Genomic DNA, 20,883 nt, shown 5'->3' on the forward strand with positions numbered 1-20,883 from the left:
GGAAAAAGTGAGTCTTATAGAGCAAAAAATACGGTAAATACAACAACAACAACAAATAATAAACAAATAAATAATAATAATAAACAAATAATAGTAGTAATCATCATCATCATCATCATCTGTTTGGGAGCTGGTAGGAAAAAGAGCAATTTTTGATGTTACTGCAAGACTTTGGAAGCACCACATTTGTTACTTGGGCTAAATGAGAGAAAAATGACTAATTGGCCGGATGAACATGAGGGTGTTTCATAAAAGGAAAGGCAATTTGCAACATATTTGCCTCCCTTTTTCAAACAGTGGTAATTACTTCATTTCCATTCTCCAAATTATCCTAGTTTAACATGCACAGCTTCTTGGCAGAGAAGGTCTTTTGACTGGGCTGGTGGTGACCTGTGAATGGATCACACAAACTGTAGGTTGGAAGAGACCCAAAGGATCCTCTGCTCCAGGCCCGTCCAACTCCCAACAGAATGTGATCTACTCCCAGTACAAAAAAAAACTGGCAGTGATCTACCCATTGTCATTGAGGATTGACCAGAGTTTGGGGGGGGATCAGGGGTGAATGACACACACCGCTCACCTCAAACTCCAAAACACCAAAAAGTGACCACTTTACGCAACAGAGGGACAGAGTGATGGGGGAGGGAGCAGAGATATTCATACCGTTGCTTTTTTACTCCCGTGATCGATAACGATCCCGCAATCAACCAGGAACACCAGTGGATCTACCTGTCGATCGCAGTTGACCGGTTGGACATCTCTGTTCTACTCCAACCCCAGCAGGGCAGGGGTCACAGCCCTTTGCACTGCGTCACATGAACAACATCTGTTCACATTTTCCCCATGGGGGGGGATCAAAGTTTTACATTCAAACAGAAAGTGATGGGGGTCATATATTGGAATGAGCTGGTGGGAACTGAGAAGAAGACCCTCGCTCAAATCTTGCCTCAGCCATGGACTCATGAGTTGGCTTTTCCTAAGGGACACGGGTGGCGCTGTGGGTTAAACCACAGAGCCTAGGGCTTGCTGATCAGAAGGTTGGCGGTTCGAATCCCCGCGACGGGGTGAGCTCCGTTGCTTGTCCCTGCTCCTGCCAACCTAGCAGTTCAAAAGCACGTCAAAGTGCAAGTAGATAAATAGGTACCACTCCGGTGGGAAGGTAAATGGCGTTTCTTTTCTTTTTTAAAAAAAGATATTTATTAAAATTTTCAATTTTTTATACGAACAAAAAACAAACAAAAAATTTAAAAAGACATATAGTTCATGATACAAACTTTTCAATAACATATTTCTCTGACCTCCTCATACCTCCCCTTCTTGTATTCCCTTTCAAATTATTTGTTCAGCAAATCCTTAACTTAAAGCATTACAGCTTATAATATCACCTTATTTTCTATCCAAACCCTTTTTTTCTTCCATATTCCTTTATATCATTACAGCTAGAAACCACTCAATTTCAATCCAACATCATTCAACATTCCTTAATTTTACAATATTTCTGTAAGTAGTCCTTAATTTTTTTCCAATCTTCTTCTGCCGACTTTTCTCCCTGGTCACGGATTCTGCTAGTCATTTCTGCCAATCCCATACAGTCGATCATCTTCATCTGCCATTCTTCCAGAGTGGGTAGATCTTGCGTCTTCCAATACTTTGCGATGAGTATTCTTGCTGCTGTTGTAGCATACATAAAGAAAGTTCTGTCCTTCTTTGGCACCACTTGGCCGGCCATGCCCAAGAGAAAGGCCTCTGGTTTCTTCAAGAAGGTTTATTTAAATACCTTTTTCAGTTCATTATATATCTTTTCCCCGGTAAATGGCGTTTCTATGCGCTGCTCTGGTTTGCCAGAAGCGGCTTAGTCATGCTGGCCACATGACCCGGAAGCTATACACCAGCTCCCTTGGCCAATAAACTGAGATGAGCGCCGCAACCCCAGAGTCGTCCGCGACTGGACCTAATGGGGTCCCTTGACCTTTAAGCCACACTCTTACTGGCTCCCTCTATAGCAACATCCCACTAGCTTTTGAAGATGGATCTATTTACAGAGACGTTCCCTCAATGTTTCAAATCTTCACCCTCGACTTTTGACACTTGAGAAGTCTGTTTTTAGGACTCACCCTATTTCTTGTGACAGTCAGTTTTTAAAACTGCTCTTTTAACGCTGTCTTTTAAATCGTTGTAACCTGCCCTTGGGCCTTAGGGTGCAGAACAGGCAACAAATTAAAATTAAGTCTCCATCTTCATCATCATTCCCGACACCTTGTGCCTAAGAGACCGTAGTGTCCCTCATGCTCTCTGTATTAACTTTTGCTTGCTTGCTTGCTTTCAAAAACATTTTTATTAAATCTACAAAAATATTCCAAAACATTTATCGTCATATACAATTGTTTTTCTGTCCCAACAAAAAAATTCTTCTTCACTTCCTATCCCTCCTTTTGTGACGTTTCGGGGTTTTTTTATTTTACTTCTTTTTATTACCTGTTTTACAATACAAGTGATTTTGTTATCTAAATTTCACTACCAAGTTTTACTTGCTTTCCAGGACAGTGGCTGTTTTGGTTTGCTGTACAAAAGCAACCCTCTATATAAATGAGAGTAACCCCACCAAATTCGGCAGGGCTTACTTCTGTACAGATCAGGGTAAGTCTGAGAATTCTATTTTTTTATTTTTGGTAAATGCTTTTTATTAACTTATTACTACAGCACATACACACACGACACTTAGAAAACAAACTACAATAGAAAACACAAGATAAATGAAAAACATATATTCATAAATCTGCAAGTATCTGCACACAAACTTATGTTAGCCATGGTTAGTTCTTATTCTATTCTAATAGACTTCCTTCCTCTTCAATGCGGGTCTGATTTTAAACTTGATGAACTGTTTCTTTCTCATTTCGTCTTTTCCACCCTTCTCCTTATGTTGCCTTTGTAAACTGTATTTTGTTTTGCAAAAATTATTTGAAGCAAGTCCAGGTTTTAATTTGAGGGCACTGGTTTTTTAAAAAATAATCTCTTTCCCCTCTCTTTTTTGAAATTTTTGTTGAGACTATCCCCTAATTGCATCCGTCATTTTTGCCAACTCAAGGTAATCAAATAATCTCTCTTGCCACTCTATTTTCGTTGGTACTGTTTCACTTTACCAGCTTTTTGCAATTAGTATTTTTGTTGCAGATGTTGCGTAAATGAATATTCTCTTATTTTCATTTGCAATGTCTGAATCTATTATGCCCAATAGAAATACTTCTGTGTTGTTGTTGTTGTTACAAAAATTTCTTTAAATACTCCCCCTTCCCCCCAATTCTAATTACCGTATTTTTTGCTCTATAAGACTCACTTTTTCCCTCCTAAAAAATAAGGGGAAATGTGTGTGCGTCTTATGGAGCGAATGCAGGCTGCGCAGCTATCCCCGAAGCCAGAACAGCAAGAGGGATTGCTGCTTTCACTGCGCAGCGATCCCTCTTGATGTTCTGGCTTCTGAGATTCAGAATATTTTTTTTCTTGTTTTCCTCCTCCAAAAACTAGGTGTGTCTTGTTGTCTGGTGTGTCTTATAGAGCGAAAAATACGGTATTCCAAGATGCCCAGTGGAAACTGGAGCAGCAGGACATTTTTTAAAAATCCCAGTTTAATTGACCCAGGACACGTTTGTCTTGGGCTCTGCCGATTTCCAGCTTGGGCACTGCCTATCAGTGACTGGTTACAGGCAAGAGGAGTAAACTCCCCCCCCCCGGCCTAGATATTGCATGACTGCCTGGAGGATCCCTGGAAGGTAGCTGGAAAGGCAGCGCATTGGAAGCCACTTCTCATATCACACCAATTACAGGCTTCTCTCCTGGCTGAAGAGATAGCCAAGTACATTTCCTGAGCATGTAAAAAAAAAGGGGGAAGATTTTTTTTATATTAAAAAAAAAAATCAATTGCTATCGTTAAAACCGTTGCAGCTGTTTGGCATCCCTCTGCTTTAAGGATGCGTCATAATTGCCATTTTCAAAAACAAGCATTTTATGTTCTGTGGAGGAGAATTCTGAGTATGGGCAAAGCTGGCTCCCTTTCCTTAAAAAAAACCAAACAAAACAACAGCAAAATTATTTCTCTCTCTCTCTCTCTCTCTCTCTCTCCAAATCCAACCTGCCACTTCCTTCCAAGTTTTTATAACGAAGATCAGGCTGGAGAAAACGAGAGCACTGCCACACTGGAAGAACATGCCCTTCTGGAGGTTTGGAAGACAGCGCTGGATTACACAAGGCCAGAGGGGCTGAAGTGTAAACCAGGCATCCCCAACCTTCAACCCTCCAGATGTTTTGGACTACAATTCCCATGATCCCTGGTCCTGTTAGCTAGGGATCATGGGAGTTGTAGTCCCAAGACAAGTGGAGGGCCAAAGGTTGAGGATGGCTGGTGTAAACCCTCCCATTCCTACCCCACAGGGCCAGATTTAGGTTTGATGAGGCCCTAAGCTACGGAAGGCAATGGGGCCCTTTATATGTCCAGCTGTCCTCTGTCAACAACAAATTGTCGCTGCTTTTTGTGTTGAATATATGCTATATGGTAATTGATGGACCTAATAGGTATCTAAAGCCATTTGAACATGTTGCCCTGCAACCAGTCCATGCAGAATGTAGGCACCCTATATATAAAAGTAAAGGTAAAGGGACCCCTGACCATTAGGTTCAGTCATGGCCGACTCTGGGGTTGCGGCGCTTATCTCGCTTTACTGGCCAAGGGAGCCGGCGTACAGCTTCCGGGTCATGTGGCCAGCAGGACTAAGCCGCCTCTGACGAACCAGAGCAGCGCACGGAAACGCCATTTACCTTCCCGTTGGAGCCTATTTATCTACTTGCACTTTGACGTGCTTTCGAACTGCTAGGTTGGTAGGAGCAGGGACCGAGCAACGGGAGCTCACCCCGTTGCGGGGATTCGAACCGCCGACCTTCTGATCAGCAGGTCCTAGGCTCTGTGGTTTAACCCACAGCGCCACCTGCGTCCCTTACCGTATATATAGAAATGAGCAAGCCAGTGATATTTTAGGGAGCAGGCTAGCAGGAGGAGTCCATGACTTACATCATAGAAGCCTACACAACACAAAACACTGTTGCTGTATGTAGGTTTTATTCTATTTGTTTTTTATCTTATATTTTGGAAATGTACATCCAGGTTTTTTTTCCCTTTAAATTTTTGGGGGGCGCCCAAGAGAGTGGGGCCCTAAGCTATAGCTTTGTTTAGCTTATACGTAAATCTGGCACTGCCCACAAAGTTTGTTTGCACGTGGAAGTTCATCAGGTGATATCTTGGCACCAGATTACTCAGCCAACAACTATCAATGGGATGTACAAACCCTGTGAAAAAAGTAAATTGGCATATTCCTGCAGATCAGAGCTTTCCAAAATGTTCACATTGGCGACACACTTTTTAGACATACTTCATTTCACAACACGGTAGCTCAGTTATGAGACATCACCTTGCCAACAAAGTTATGAGACATCACCTTGCCAACAAAGGTCCATATAGTTAAAGCCATGGTTTTCCCAGTAGTGATGTATGGAAGTGACTAAACAAACAAAACTCAGTTATACCAGCAAACCGAAGGTTGGACTAACCCCTTTCCTGCCCTGGGAGGAGCGAAAAAAGGAGAGTTTGTGATCCAGTCTGTAGTTTCTGTGTATTGGGTTCTCTATAGCTTTGGAGACTCTGACTACTTCGCGATGCACAAGGTATTCTCCTCATTACGCTGTAATTTGTTGGAGTTCATTAGCCGTCTGCTTTCGGTGCTTTGATCAGCAATCACTTTGTCACAGTCGCATTATCACTGCTCTGCACCTGGTGGTCTTACAAGGCTTGAAATTGTTTTGGTGTTAATAGAAAAAAGCAATTTTTAAATGGCGGCGGTTCTCCCCCGCCCCCTCCATCCTTAATTAGAATGTGGGGGGAAACTTCCACAACCCCCAGCGCCTTATATTAAGTAGCTTGCAATAAATTAATAACAAGAAACGAAAGAAAAAACACAAACACATTTGCATGCCCGTGTTATAGAAAGGGAATATGTTTCGTTTCCAGACTCCAACATCAGGTTCTAAAAGCATATGGGCAGACACCTGGATTTTTCCAGCCCAATTTGCTCAGGATTAATGAATGGGAAGAACAAGCAGGTTTGCTCATGTACAAGAAAAATAAAAACTCTGGCCCAGTTTGGTGGCCTGGATAAAATGATCCATGTTAAACGGATTTGCATGTGTTCTCTTATTTTGAACTACTTGCTAGTGTGGCTAGGAGTGAATTCAGCTGTAAATCAGGAAGCCCCCTGTTTCAATTCCAGCTCTGCAATGAACCCCACAGCTGTCTTCGAGTGCCACTATCGTCTCAGCCTCAGTTCATCTAGCTGCAATATTGGCATAACAATGCCAATCTACAGTGGTACCTTGGTTCTCAAACGCCTTGGTACTCAAACAACTTGGAACTCAAACACTGCAAACCCAAAAGTGTACCGGTTTGCGAACTTAAGAGACCAACTAAGTTTGTTCTTGGTATAAGCTTTCGTGTGCATGCACACTTCTTCAGATACCACTGTGGAACTATGGAACCCAGTTCAGCTACTTATTGATCAATTGTGTGACTGCAGTACATTGTTTATTGCTTTCATTTTATGGATCAATGGTCTCATTAAAGGTAAAGGTAAAGGGGACCATTAGGTCCAGTCGTGACCGACTCTGGGGTTGCGGCGCTCATCTTGCTTTATTGGCCAAGGGAGCCAGTGTACAGCTTCCGGGTCATGTGGCCAGCATGACTAAGCCGCTTCTGGCGAACCAGAGCAGCACACGGAAACGCCGTTTACCTTCCCGCCGGAGTGGTACCTACTTATCTACTTGCACTTTGATGTGCTTTCGAACTGCTAGGTTGGCAGGAGCAGGGACTGAGCAACGGGAGCTCACCCCGTCGCGGGGATTCGAACCGCCGACCTTCTGATCGGCAAGTCCTAGGCTCTGTGGTTTAACTCACAGCGCCACACGGGTCCCATTAGATAGTAAATCTATTAATGGTCTCATTAGATAGTAAAATTAGATATCTAATGAGATATCATTAGACAGTAAAATTCATGTTAAATTGCTGATTTAGGGGTTGTTTTTAAAAGTCTGGAACGGATTTATCCATTTTGCATTACCTTCTATGGGAAAGCACGCCTTGGTTTTGGAATGCTTTGGTTTTGGAACGGATTAAGTTTGAGAACCAAGGTACCACTGTACCTTATAAGACTCTTGCATACCCCAAGGTAAGTCAGCAAGACCCTGACTTCGAAGTTCTCACCAGTCATTACTCACATAGTGCCAAATACGTTTCACATTTAAAGAAAGTTGCCTTTTAAAACATCAGCGAAAGCCAACTTTCTCCTGGTGGGCAATTGCAGCTTCCCTGCAGTCCCACAGATTCATAGTACAAAGTACATAACCTTGTGTCACCAAAAGCAAAACATTTTTATAGGAGTGCCGGGCTGTCAAAAGGCTGGGCTTCCAAGCAGATTTGGCCACACAGGGAAATGTGTGGAAAGTTTCTGCAGATTGAAGAATGGCAGGTGAAGATGATGGAATTTATGGAGCTGGCTGATCCCACCAGGAGAATCCGCAACCAGAAAGAAGAGGACTACCAAGAAGACTGGAAGAAATTTAAAGAATATTTGAATAAATATTCTAATATTAAAGATATGTAACCACTTGAAAGAACCAATCAGGCTTAGGACTAAATTAGACTTAAATGTATGAATAAGAAAATGTACTATAAGAAAGGTAAAGAAATTGGAATATGACTGTAATATTGTTTTATGAAATAATGATATTGGAAACTGCTACATTCAAATTAAGAGGAAATTCAGATGGAGGAGATTAGAGGAAGTCAACTAAAATGTTTACGACAATGGATTTTAATTAATTGGTTGAGTTTCTTTTTTGCTGTTTAGGCATGTTAAGTTTGTTATTCTTTTTTCTTACTTTTCACTTTTTTATTGTGTTGTTGTTGTGTTGTTGCATATTCTCTTTTTTGTTATGTCTATTGAAAATTAATAAATATTATGGTAAAAAATAAAGGAAAGTTTCTGCAGATTCCCTAAATGCCTGAGAACCCTGTCTCTGTCTCAACAAAAATCCCACTGCAAGACTGACTGGGCACTGCTGTTTGACACAGTGAGCCTAAGAGGGGCTTGCAGATTCTTTAAGCAGCTAATTATGGCTTCCTTGCAGAAACGTATGCCTTACACCCTGGAAATCCTGCGAGGGCTTTCAGCTCCCAATCATGTACATCGCAAGCTACAACCTCCTATTCCTCCTTCTTGTAGCCTTGGAGGATGAACTGGTAGACATCAGACAGAAGTCAATCAAACATGGACCACAGAAGCCGACAGCAGTTGTATTGTATTTCTCATTTTTTAAAAAATGCAGTTGGGCTCCATCTATTTTCACTAGAGATTGTATCCCACAGGTTTTATGTACTCTGCCTTTAATGAGCCATTGCCAATTAAAATGGGGCAAACTGAAACTTGCAAATAAATAACAAGTTTCCATTAACATTCCTCTAATCAGAACAAATTCAGGGTTGTAGGCCGAGGTGGACTAATTTGGGGAAGATCTGCCGGGTTGTTAAGAGACCTTCTCATCCTTATGTACATCGTGCCCAAGAAGCCCCCTTCTGGCTGCCATTCTGCAAAAGCGACGAAGGAGTTAATTTTATTTCAGGTAGGCATTATTTCAAGGGTTTTGTTTAAAAGAAGAGCAAAAGACGCAGCAGGACTAATGTGAATGTTCATTTCACAGTGACATGAGCAATTGTAACTCATTTTGCTGCTCCTGGAAGAAAGATAATCTTTTCATTCACTCCTGCCTGTGAGCAGTGTGATTTACTAGTCAGAAACAATAAGATGAAATATTAAGAATAAGTTCATTTCATGCGGTGCTCAGATCCCGAAAGTCAAAACGGGAGCCAGTCTCTGTGCCCCAGTCTCATGGAAGCACCTTCTACTACAAAATACCACCTTCCTCTGCTTTTGGAAACTCTGGATCTGTTTTCTGGGTTTTCTTTTTTCTTTTAGTGTTATAACTCTTCATAAAGGCAAAAGGTAAAGGTAAAGGGACCCCTGACCGTTAGGTCCAGTCGTGACCGACTCTGGGGTTGCGGCGCTCATCTCGCTTTACTGGCCGAGGGAGCCGGCGTACAGCTTCCGGGTCATGTGGCCAGCAGGACTAAGCCGCTTCTGGCAAACCAGAGCAGTGCACGAAAATGCCGTTTACCTTCCCGCTGGAGCGGTACCTATTTATCTACTTGCACTCTGACGTGCTTTTGAACTGCTAGGTTGGCAGGAGCAGGGACCGAGCAACGGGAGCTCACCCCGTCGTGGGGATTCAAACCGCCGACCTTCTGATTGGCAAGCCCTAGGCTCTGTGGTTTAACCCACAGCGCCACCCGCGTCCCTCCATAAAGGCAAAGGTAAGGTAAATGACCGCTGGATGGTTAAGTCCAGTCAAAGGCGACTCTGGGGTTGCAGCGCTCATCTCACTTTCAGGCCAAGGGAGATAGCGTTTGTCCACAGACAGTTTTCCGGGTCATGTGGCCAGCAGGACTAAACTGCTTTTGGAGCAACAGAACACCGTGACGGAAACCAGAGCGCACTGAAACGCTGTTTACCTTCCTGCTGGAGCGGTACCTATTTATCTACTTGCACTTTGTGCTTTCGAATTGCTAGGTTGGCAGGAGCAGGGACCGAGCAACGGAAGCTCACTCCGTCGCGGGGATTTGAACCGCTGACCTTCTGATCGGCAAGCCCAAGAGGCTCAGTGGTTTAGACCACTGTGTCCATATTCACAAGAGACTTTAGGCTGTCTGAGGATAGGCCAGGGTACAAGCCCCCCAAAATCCCACCCAATACCCCGGCCCAAACTGGTGTCAGGGGAAATGGGGCAGTTGTCAAAATACCCACTGAATTCCCTCTGGCCTGCACTGTGTCACCTTCAGTGAAAACACAACTCACATCTGCATCCAAACGCTCACTTTTTCCATCCACAGAGGGATTAGCTCTTGGATGTGAATCAGCCGTGCACAAGCCACAAACATTTTCACAGGTGCACACTTGCCTCACATCCACAGCTAACCCCAATATCTGCACGAACCCCAGATCAAGTTGTGAGGCTCAGTCATCAAACGTATCAAAAATGGCACAATTCAAAAGGAGTAACGGTTGACTGGCTAGAACGGCAGAAAAACAACCCACAGTATATATTTAAAAAAACAGAAAAGTGCTCCAGACAAGATATTTTTGAAATAAGTCCTGCTAGGGTAGGAAATAAGTAGCCGTTTGTGTTCCACCCTCTCCCAGTGTGACAGCACACAATTGTTCAAATTTGTTTATTTTTCTTTTTTTTAAAAAAGCTTTTAGCGAGCTATGAAATGTTCTGCATTTGAACATGCTTGCTCTCTCTCTCTCTCTCTCTCTTGATCTTGCATGTAAAATGCCCGGACCAAGAAGCAACTCAAGGGAAGCAAATGAGACACTTTTAAGACATGTAATTTAAATCATATCGCTTTGTCCTTTTGTGCCACAGCATCAGTCCATTTAGGACCATTTTGCTACTCTGTTTGTTGATGGGTCTCTTTGAAAAAGTACGTTAATGGCACCCGCAGCGGATGACTTCATCCCTTCACAATTCTGGTAGGCCTCACAATTACTGCAAAGTCCTGACTGCAAGGGAGCCGTAACTCTGTTTTAGGGGCCGTAAGGAAGTTGTATGGTGTAGCAAACTAGTATCTGAGGAGTACAGAGAAGCGCCCTTCCTTCAGGGGATGGAAGAAACACAGGCCGCAATAGCTCACTTTTATTCCACCCTATAAAAAGCACCGCCAGCACCCTGGCACTTGTGGCTTGAGAGGACTTATTCCAGGCCCTCAACAGCAGCATTCCTTCAACTGAAACTATTAAACTAAAAACATCTTCCACACGGTGTTCAGGCTTTAAAGGCAAAACATCCATTTCCCACAAGTTCTCTGCTTGCGGACTGAACATGTTGAGATGTTACCCATGTAAGGATGTACATGCTCCTTTGGACAATAAAGAAGCAGGTCAAGACTCTTTCCTCTGACCGGGGATACGAAAGGGAGAAGGTGAACTTCTACAGCACAAAGCTGCAGTAGCCATTGGCCTGAAGCCCAGCAGGTGACCAGACACTCAAGGGACAAGACTGGCCCATCTCCCTTGGGCAACCAAGGTCGTATCAGTTTAGTAGCCAGCCATGAGAGAAGCTGCTAGTGGATAGCAATAAAGCCATATTTCCTGGAAACACAATCAGTTCTAAGGAGCCCTTGCTATTACCGCTGCTCCTTCAGCGGCAGAGAAACTTGGACTTGAACCATTACTACCCTTTGGCCAAACAGCCTACAAATATAATACAGCCATGAAAGGTAAAGGTAAAGGGACCCCTGACCATTAGGTCCAGGCGTGGCCGACTCTGGGGTTGCAGCGCTCATCTCGCTTTACTGGCCGAGGGAGCCGGCGTACAGCTTCCGGGTCAAGTGGCCAGCATGACTAAGCTGCTTCTGGCGAACCAGAGCAGCGCACAGATACGCTGTTTACCTTCCCACCAGAGCTGTACCTATTTATCTACTTGCACTTGGACGTGCTTTCGAACTGCTAGGTGGGCAGGAGCAGGGACTGAGCAACGGGAGTTCACCCTGTCGCAGGGATTCGAACCGCCGACCTTCTGATCGGCAAGTCCTAGGCTCTGTGGTTTAACCCACAGCGCCACCTGCGTCCCAATACAGTCATACCTTGGGTTAAATATGCATCAGGTTGAGCATTTTCAGGTTACGCTCCGCTGCGACCTGGAAATAATGGACTGCGTTACTTCCGGGTTTCGCCACTCATGCATGCGCAGACGCTCAAAATGACGTCACACACATGCGCAGAAGTGGCAAATCGTGACCCGTGAACGCGCAGATGCGCAGTCGCGGGTTGCATTCTACTCAGGATGCGAACAGGGCTCCGGAACAGATCCCGTTCACATCCAGAGGTACCACTGTGATTATTTATTTATTTATTTATTTATTTATACCCCGCCCATCTGGCTGCATGTCCCCAGCCACTCTGGGCAGCTTCCAACAGAATATTAAAATACAATAATCTATTAAACATTAAAAGCTTCCCTAAACAGGGCTGCCTTCAGATGTCTTCTCCACTCTGAACTTGCTGCCTGGACTTTGGGACTCCTCGGATGCTGACATCACTGAGGATTCACACGAGGAACTTGGAGTCTGCTGTGCAAAGACTTGCCTGGAGGATAAGATTGTAGGTACTTTTACAATATTTCCATACACGGTTGGTTTCTGAGACTACGCTGGCAGAAAGGGGGCAGTGGTGGAATCAGGCAACCAGTTCCTTCTCTCTCTCTCTCTCTCTCTCTCTCTCTCTCTCTCTCTCTCTCTCTCTCTCTCTCTCTCTCTCTCTCACACACACACACTGCCCACTTCAAGTATTTGAAAGAATCTAAACCAGAATTTATTTCTTTTTTTTACGGTGCACCTAAAAACATAACGCACAACCCTCAACGCTCCACATTGCAACAAAAGAATTCCGAAGCCTCTCCACTCCAATATTTCCAACTGCTCTTACCACAATTGGGACGCCGATGTCCGGCCACAGGAGGTCCTCTGACGGCAGCTTGGGAGAGTTCCAGACCACCACCACTTTGTTTAAGTAGGGGAGGCCATTGAGCCTCTCCAGGGAGTTCATGAGCACTTCCTCTCGCTCGTAGGTCAGCATGACGACGGTGAACTGCTCCCTGGGGACGTTGCCCCCCAGCGCGGCTTGGAACTCCTTCCCGGAGCCGCCAGCTCCTCCTCCGATGGGCCGGAACCCGGTCCCAGATCCGAGGAACTTGGCTTCCGATGGCAGGACAGGGTCAAAGGGTGTGTGGGGGAAGAGGTGGAAAGGGCCAGGGGCCGAGTTCCAGTTTCTGTAAATATCCATGGCGGTGAGGGTAAAATTGCGCAGGTATTTGGGCGAGGAGTACGGCGGCTCCGTCTCCACCGGCCCCAAGTCTAAGTCCCCGTTGTCGGCCATGTTGGGGTCTGTGCCAGCAGCCTTTCCGGACCGGTGGGGGATCTCCACCGCAGCCTCCTCCCGGATGGGGACGGCCGGGATTTGGATTCGAGTCCTTATGATGGCTAGAACCGTGCTGAAGATGCTGTCCGAGGTGGAAAAGTAGGTCTCCCACAGGAAGCGGCCCTGCCTCCTCATGGCCAGGAGGTCGTTGTCGGAGATACTCCGCAGGAGAAAGTGCACTTCCGTGATACGTGGCTTTGGTATGATTAAGGCTGCCTCGTTCCACCGGATCACATCGTGGTAGGGCAGCTGGACCTGCTCCCCTAGGATCACCGGGATCGCCCCAACTTCCAGGGCCTCAAAAAGACGCATTGCGCACCCGGCGGAGATGACAAGGTGGGTGTCCCCCGGGGTGATTATCAGTGCAAAAGTAGATAGTTTCAGTAGCTCTAGTCTGTCTTCCCTTTCTCCACAAAGAGCCCACTCAGTGGGCAGGCTTGCCTTCGGCTGGTTCTTACAGGTGAATTCCACCAAGACAAAGTCCAGCTTGCTGTCTTGGACAGCCTTCAGGGTGGTAATGATCCTGTCGTCATAGTCCGCAGGGGCGTTGCCTTCGATTTCTTCTTCGAAGGAGCGTACTTCTTGCAAGCTGGACCGGAGAGACTCCACCTTCTCCCCTTGGAAACTGAACAGGTATTTTCGCTTGACCGGCACCTGGGGCGGGATCTCTAGGAAATTGGGCTCGGACATGGCGTGGACAAGAGGGGAGACCACAATATCGAAACCCGGGCGATACTGTACATCGTAAAAGGTGGACTGGGCGACCATGGCCCGGCCGGTGCTGACGTTATAAAGGAAGTTCTGAGTTTCTGACTTCCTGGACAAGTTGATGATCAGGTGGTTGTGCCCGTCAGTCCTCCAAAAGGGCAGTGTGTGCAACTGTTGCTCGAGTTCAGTAGGTTTTGGCATGACGGGCTCCTGCATTTCGCCCACGAGGATTATGTACAAGCAGGCAATGTTTGCGTTTTCAGTAACGTACACGTTCGTTCTGACAGTGGATTCAAAGGCTTGCTTAATTAAGGGGTCCAACGAGCTCCCGAAATCGAACTGGTCGCTGTTGTAGACATACACGGGGAAGCCGGAAGTCAGCGGGCAGCGGGAGTAGTCGAAGCAGTTGTGTAGCCGGCAGCTCCTGTGGGATTTTGGCAGGGGGAAATTGGAGTCGTCCTTGTCCGGCAACAGCCGGATGGGCAGGGAGAGCTTGGGTTGGTTCTGCGCCATGAGTTCTTTGTAGGAGTGCTCCGTCTGGCTGATGACATTCTTCAGCTGCAGGAGGTCTTGCTTGGCGTTCTCAATGCTTTTTTTGCAGGCTTCAATCTTGAGGTTCAGTTTGGCGATCTCGCTGTTCAGCTCCTGCCTCTTGGCTTCCAGCTGCAACAGCTCCTCGCTCACCGACTCTCGGATGCGGCAGAGGTCCTGGACGTGCTTCACCTCGCAAAGCTCGTTGCCCGTGCGCGGCCCGAAGATGCGCTTGCCGGCGTCGTCCGCGTCGTCTATGGTGGTTAGGTAGTAGTGGGCGATGAGGGGGAAGAAGACCAGGATGATGAACAAGGTGAAGCTGAGCCAGGTAAGTCGAATGCGGCTGGACCATCGCAGCATCCAGGGTTGGCCTCCATTGCCTACCCCTCCATTCCGCAACATGGTATACCCGGTCATGAGTCCAAGAGTTGGTGCTGCCCCTCTTATCACGTTGGATCAGTAGCCATAACCAAGGCGGTTTTTACCGGCAAGGCTCCAGGAGGAAAGGCTATTGCGCCCGTTGGACCAAGGGCCAATAGAATGGAAATTTCATCTTCTCCTTGAGATGGAGGACGCAACTTCCGATCCAGTTAGAACCGAGGGCGAAACACTTCTTCTTGGCCTCCAGTTAACTGGGTGTTGCTAGGAGAGCGTGGGCAGGGTCACCATGGCAATCGGTTGCCCCCTCCAGACCAGAGAAACGCAACGGGAGCAAGGCAACCTTCAATGTCACCCTCCACATTCTGTATTAGCATCCAATGAACAAGACGAGCAGGGGGAAGTTCATGCAATCATGATTCTCTGTCGCCTCTGTGCTGCCAGGATTTCACCATTCCTAAAAGAGAGAGATAGGAGACAACCATGATACATCAGGCAATATAAGATGTGCCTCCTTCATTACATTACAAAAACAGAGACCAGGAAACATTAATAAAGAGAACAACATCCTTCCTTCTGCCTAGATCTGACCTGCGGCTTATACAATAAGCCCACAACTTATGTTGCACATTCAGCTTTATGCGATTGGTGAAAACTTTTTTTTGGGGGGGGGATAGAAAGGGGAATGGCATCGGGGGGGGGAGGCTTTGGTAATCCCACCTGCCATGGCATCCTATGAATTTTCACTATATGCAATTTTGGCCTGAAGAATTATCCCCTGTGTAAGTTGTGGACTTACTGTAAAGCCAAGCTGGCCACATGCTGCTTGGGTTGTGGTCAGATGCTACGTACGTTCCAAGCTTGGTACAAGAAAGTCCTGGGACAGCCAATGCCCACCGTTCTTCATATAAAACATTACTATTCAAAAACCCTCTCTCCCTCAAATTAGAATCACAGAATCCCAGAGCTGGAAGGGTCATCGGTCTACGTAGCTCGAAACATTTCAGAACCAGGGCTCACTTTTAACCCAAACATGCATTTGGGGATCCATTTATTAACATTTTACCATCTATCTGTATGGTGGTAGTGCTCCTGTTGCAACCCAACTTGGATCAGGTCACAGGCCACTAGACGGCCCCTACCCCACCCATTGAAGACCAGTGATTCAACCCAAACTCCTGCAGTGCAGGGATCACAGCTGAAGCATCCCTGACAGATGGACACCCAACCTCTGTTTATAAACCTCCAATGAATTATTATGGAGGATGCCGTGTGTGTGGATTACGAGAAGAAGAAGAAGAAGAAGAAGAAGAAGAAGAAGAAGAAGAAGAAGAATTTTACTCATGGGTGGAGGTCTTTGGCGGGGGAATGAATAGTTATTTGTTCTACTGTTCCTTGATGCATTACATTCATCAACCTTTGCAAAAACTGTTAAAGGTAAAGGGACCCCTGACCATTAGGTCCAGTTGCGGCCGACTCTGGGGTTGCGGCGCTCATCTTGCTTTACTGGCCGAGGGAGCCGGCGTACAGCTTCCGGGTCATGTGGCTAGGATGACTAAGCTGCTTCTGGCGAACCAGAGCAGCGCACGGAAACGCCGTTTACCTTCCCGCCGGAGCGGTACCTATTTATCTACTTGCACTTTGACGTGCTTTCGAACTGCTAGGTTGGCAGGAGCAGGGACCGAGCAATGGGAGCTCACCCCGTCGCAGGGATTCGAACCGCCGACCTTCTGATCGGCAAGTCCAAGGCTCTGTGGTTTAACCCACAGCGCCACCCGCATCCCGCAAAAACTGTTAGTGACTCATAAATATTGTTATTATTAATAATAATAATTTATTATTTATACCCCACCCATCTGGCTGGGTTTCCCCAGCCACTCTGGGCGGCTTCCAACAAAGTATTAAAATACAGTGGTCTGTTAAACATTAAAAGCTTTCCTAAACAGGGCTGCCTTCAGATGTCTTCTAAAAGTCTGGTAGTTGCTTTTCTCTTTGCCATCTGCTGGGAGGGTGTTCCACAGGGCGGGCGCCACTACCAAGAAGGCCCTCTGCCTGGTTCCCTGTAACTTGGCTTCTTGCAGTGAGGGAACCGCCAGAAGGCCCTCGGAGCTGGACCTCAGTGTCTGGGCAGAACGATGGGGATGGAGACGCTCCTTCAGGTATACTGGACCGAGGCCATTTCTTGCAAATAAATAAAAGTACACAAAAACCTCCACCACCCTCCAATGAAGGAGAGTTTACCACCTTCAGAGGTCATCCATTCCACTGCTGAACAACTTTTACCATCAAAAAGTTCTTCCTAATGTTGATTTGGAATCTCCTTCCTTGTAATTTGAATCCATTGGTTTGAGTCCTATCCTCTACACGCAGATTCGTTTGAACTCACTATGCAAACCTGGATCACATATGAGTGGGGCGGAGGCCCTCTGACACTAAGCTCAAAATACAACATTAGGCCGGGCTCTCTAGATTTCATCCAACTTTGGCAAGATATCAGGACGCCAAATGATTAGAACAGAAGAGCAGCTGCAATTTTCTAAGCTGGAACTTTACAAACCATTTCAGCCTTTGTCTGCCTCAGATCCTGCACCTTTCAAAACAAGCAGCTTACATAGGTTTCTTCCACCTTTGATGCAAATGACACGGAAAAGCACATTGCGGGAAGGGGGCAGAATATTCGCACTTTATAAATTAAAAGGAAGAGAAAAAGGGAAGGAAACGTTGCGGTAATCCCCTGAAAGGCAACAGACTTAAGGGATGGAGAGCGATTCTTCACATATGACATAATTAGCTGGTGGAATTTATTGCAAGCCATGATGGACACAAGCAGCTTTCTTTCAAGAGAGAGGGAGAGAGGAGAGCATTTTTATGCGAATAGGCCAGCAGTGTGCCAAGTTTAGACAGCAATGGCACGCGAGACATCCATTCTTGGTAGTCGCCCCAGAATGGTGGAAGACTCTTCCCTTGGAGCAAAGTTGAGGAACCTCAAGCCCAGGGGATGAATGCAGCCCCCCAGCTTTCTCTATCGGGTGCTAAGAACTCCCCCCAAGCCGCCGCCATGGTCCATGAGTCCTTTAGCCTGAGTGGAATCTGTCCTTGAAATAGGATCAAGCCCTTTGCTTGCCCCCCCTCCCTCCCCCTCTCTCTCTCCTCCACCCCTCTGCGTAGAAACAAATGACTTTTTGGGTGAAGTACTGTATTTTTCGCTCCATAAGACGCACCAGACCACAAGACAAACCTAGTTTTTAGAGGAGGAAAAAAATATTCTGAATTTCAGAAGCCAGAACAGCAAGAGGGATCGCTGTGCAGCGAAAGCAGCAATCCCTCTTGCTGTTGTGGCTTCAGCGATAGCTGCGCAGCCTGCATTTGCTCCATAAGACGCACACACATTTCCCCTTACTTTTCAGGAGGGGAAAAGTGAGTCTTATAGAGCAAAAAATACGGTACTTTGGAATGCAGTCTTTTGTACAAAAGTACGAGTCACACCCGTTGCTCCTCTCGCTTTTGCCTCTGCGACTACCCACCACTGGCTTGCAGCCCCCAGTAGGGCTGGGCAATACATCAATGTATCGCCCAAAACCAGTCTGAAGTCCACATTGTGATATCGGTTTAATAATTTTTGACCTGGAAATATATCGCAAATCAGTCTCTCTCTCTCTCTCTCTCTCTCTCTCTCTCTCTCTCTCTCTGTGTGTGTGTGTGCATGCTATGCAAAAATCACAATGTGGGGAAAACTGTGAAGCCAGCCAATGCTTCTCTCGATTCCTGCAGCCCCTGCTAACTCTGACGGCTCAGCTCTCCCCGAACTCCTGCAGTGTGGTAGCACATCACACGAGCAGGCGCTGGCAAAAATCACAATGCAGGGAGAAACCGTGAAGCCAGCCAATTCCTTATTCAGACACCGTGATGCAGTCATACCTCTTGTTACGTTTGCTTCAGGTTAAATCTTTTCAGGTTGCGTCCCGCGGTGACCCGGAAGTACCAGAAAGGGTTACTTCCGGGTTTCGCTGCTCGCGCATGCACAGACACGCAAAATAACGTCACGCACATGCGCAGAAGTGGCAAATCGTGACCCGTGCACATGCAGATTGCGTTCTGCTCATGTTGCAAATGGGGCTCTGGGACGGATCCCGTTCGCAACCAGAGGTACCACTGTATATTGGTATATCGCGATCCTTGGTGATATATCACAATGTTGAAAACCAGATATTGCCCAGCCCTAGCCCCCAGAAAGTTGCCCATGAATGAAAAAGGTTCCCCACCCCTGTCTTTGGGGTTCACCAAAATCAGAGCCTGTGTGCTTTCCAGAAGCATTGTTGTAAGGGCATAAGAAGATCCTGCAGGATCAGGCCAGGGGCTCAACCAGTCTTTGCAGCGGCCAACCAGATGCTAGAAATCACTGCCACAGTTCTCTGCCCACATGCAACTTCCAGCAACTGGTACACAAGGGTACACTGCCACCTTTGCTTTTAGCAGGCCCACCGCCCACCATCCACCAAGACATTTACCACACACACACACACACACACACACACAATCTTTGCTACTCTGGCTAGTACAAGAACATGCAACGGAGGAGAACCTTCAACACCTAGGGCGATGTTGGAATAAACACCAGCGAGGTCACCGACCAGCACATTGCTCCATTAATTCCCAGTATCACCCAGCAAAGGGCATCCATGTAAATTACAGAAGACGTCTGGAAGGAGAGAACTCCTAGAGGGTCCAGGGAGAAAAAGGATGAATAGCTTTCTGGATTCTTGGCAGTGCAAGTTAGGATGTGTGCGTGCAAGAATGGGAACGGCTGTGGAAAAGAGATATCAAATTTACGCATGCTATAATTTAAGAGAGAATGTAATGAAAATGCAATACAGATGGTACCCGACCCTGGCCAGATTGGCAAAAATGTACAAAAACTGTAGTGATGTCTGTTGGAGATGCAACAATGGGGCAGGAACTTTTCTACATATGTGGTGGGAGTGCAAAGAGATAGCGGGGTTCTGGGAAAATATCTATAACAAACTGAAAAAGATGTTCAGATTTTCATTTGGGGGGAAAAAACAGAATTCTTTCTCCTAGGTATCATGTCAGAGGAAATAAAAAGAACGGGCAGACCAATATTTATGTATGCAACTACGGCGGCAAGGTTATTGATTGCTAAAAATTGGAAAAGCAGCAGCGTTCCAACTGAAACAGACTGGTTATCTAAAATGATGGAATACTTCCATATTGCCAAACTAACAGGGAGGATAAGAGGAGATATGGTACAAAAAGTGAATAAGGAGTGGGCTATCTTTAAGGAATACATCAACATTTATGTGGAAAAAGTAGAATTTCTGACAGACATTGAGTGAATCCAGAAAATGATTAGAGTGAAAGGAGAGTAAAGTTAAGATATAAGAAGAGATTAAAGAAATAATGAAATATGTTTAAGCTACAGTGGTACCTCGGGTTAAGTACTTAATTCGTTCCGGAGGTCTGTTCTTAACCTGAAACTGTTCTTAACCTGAGGTACCACTTTAGCTAATGGTGCCTCCCGCTGCCACGGCCGCATGATTTCTGTTCTCATCCTGAAGCAAAGTTCTTAACCCGAGGTACTATTTCTGGGTTAGTGGAGTCTGTAACCTGAAGTGTCTGTAACCCGAGGTACCACTGTAAAGGTAAAGGTAAAGGACCCCTGGACGGTTAAGTCCAGCCCAAGGTGACTATGGGGTTGCGGCGCTCATCTTGCTTTCAGGCTGAGGGAGCCGGCGTTTGTCTGCAGACAACTTTCTGGGTCATGTGGCCAGCAGGACTAAACCACTTCTGGCACAACGGAACACTGTGACGGCAGCCAGAGCGCATGGAAACACCATTTACCTTCTTGCCACAACAGTACCTATTTATCTACTTGCACTGATGTGCTTTTGAACTGGTAGGTTGGCAGAAGCTGGGACAGAGCAACGGGAGCTCACCCTTTCGTGAAGCACCACTTTAGCTAATGGGGCCTCCTGCTGCCACCGCGCCGTCGGAGCACGATTTCTGTTCTCATCCTGAAGCAAAGTTCTTAACCTGAAGCACTATTTCTGGGTTAGCGAAGTCTGTAACCTAAAGCGTGTGTAACCTGAAGCGTATGTAACCTGAGGTACCACTGTAG

General features: G+C 46.2%; 1 protein-coding gene across 3 annotated transcripts in view; it reads right to left on the reverse strand.

Annotated features, from left to right (window-relative positions):
* Positions 1–20,883, reverse strand: part of EXTL3 (exostosin like glycosyltransferase 3) — a 187,480-nt gene that overhangs the window by 37,400 nt on the left and 129,197 nt on the right. For all 3 annotated transcript variants that reach the window (XM_053383782.1, XM_053383783.1, XM_053383781.1), the window contains one exon: positions 12,639–15,204. In XM_053383782.1, the coding sequence (XP_053239757.1) occupies positions 12,639–14,786 (2,148 nt within the window). In that variant the 5' untranslated portion in view covers positions 14,787–15,204. The remainder of the gene's footprint in view (positions 1–12,638; positions 15,205–20,883) is intronic.

This window comes from Podarcis raffonei, chromosome 3 (genome assembly GCF_027172205.1).
Source record: "Podarcis raffonei isolate rPodRaf1 chromosome 3, rPodRaf1.pri, whole genome shotgun sequence".
Lineage (NCBI taxonomy): Eukaryota > Metazoa > Chordata > Lepidosauria > Squamata > Lacertidae > Podarcis > Podarcis raffonei.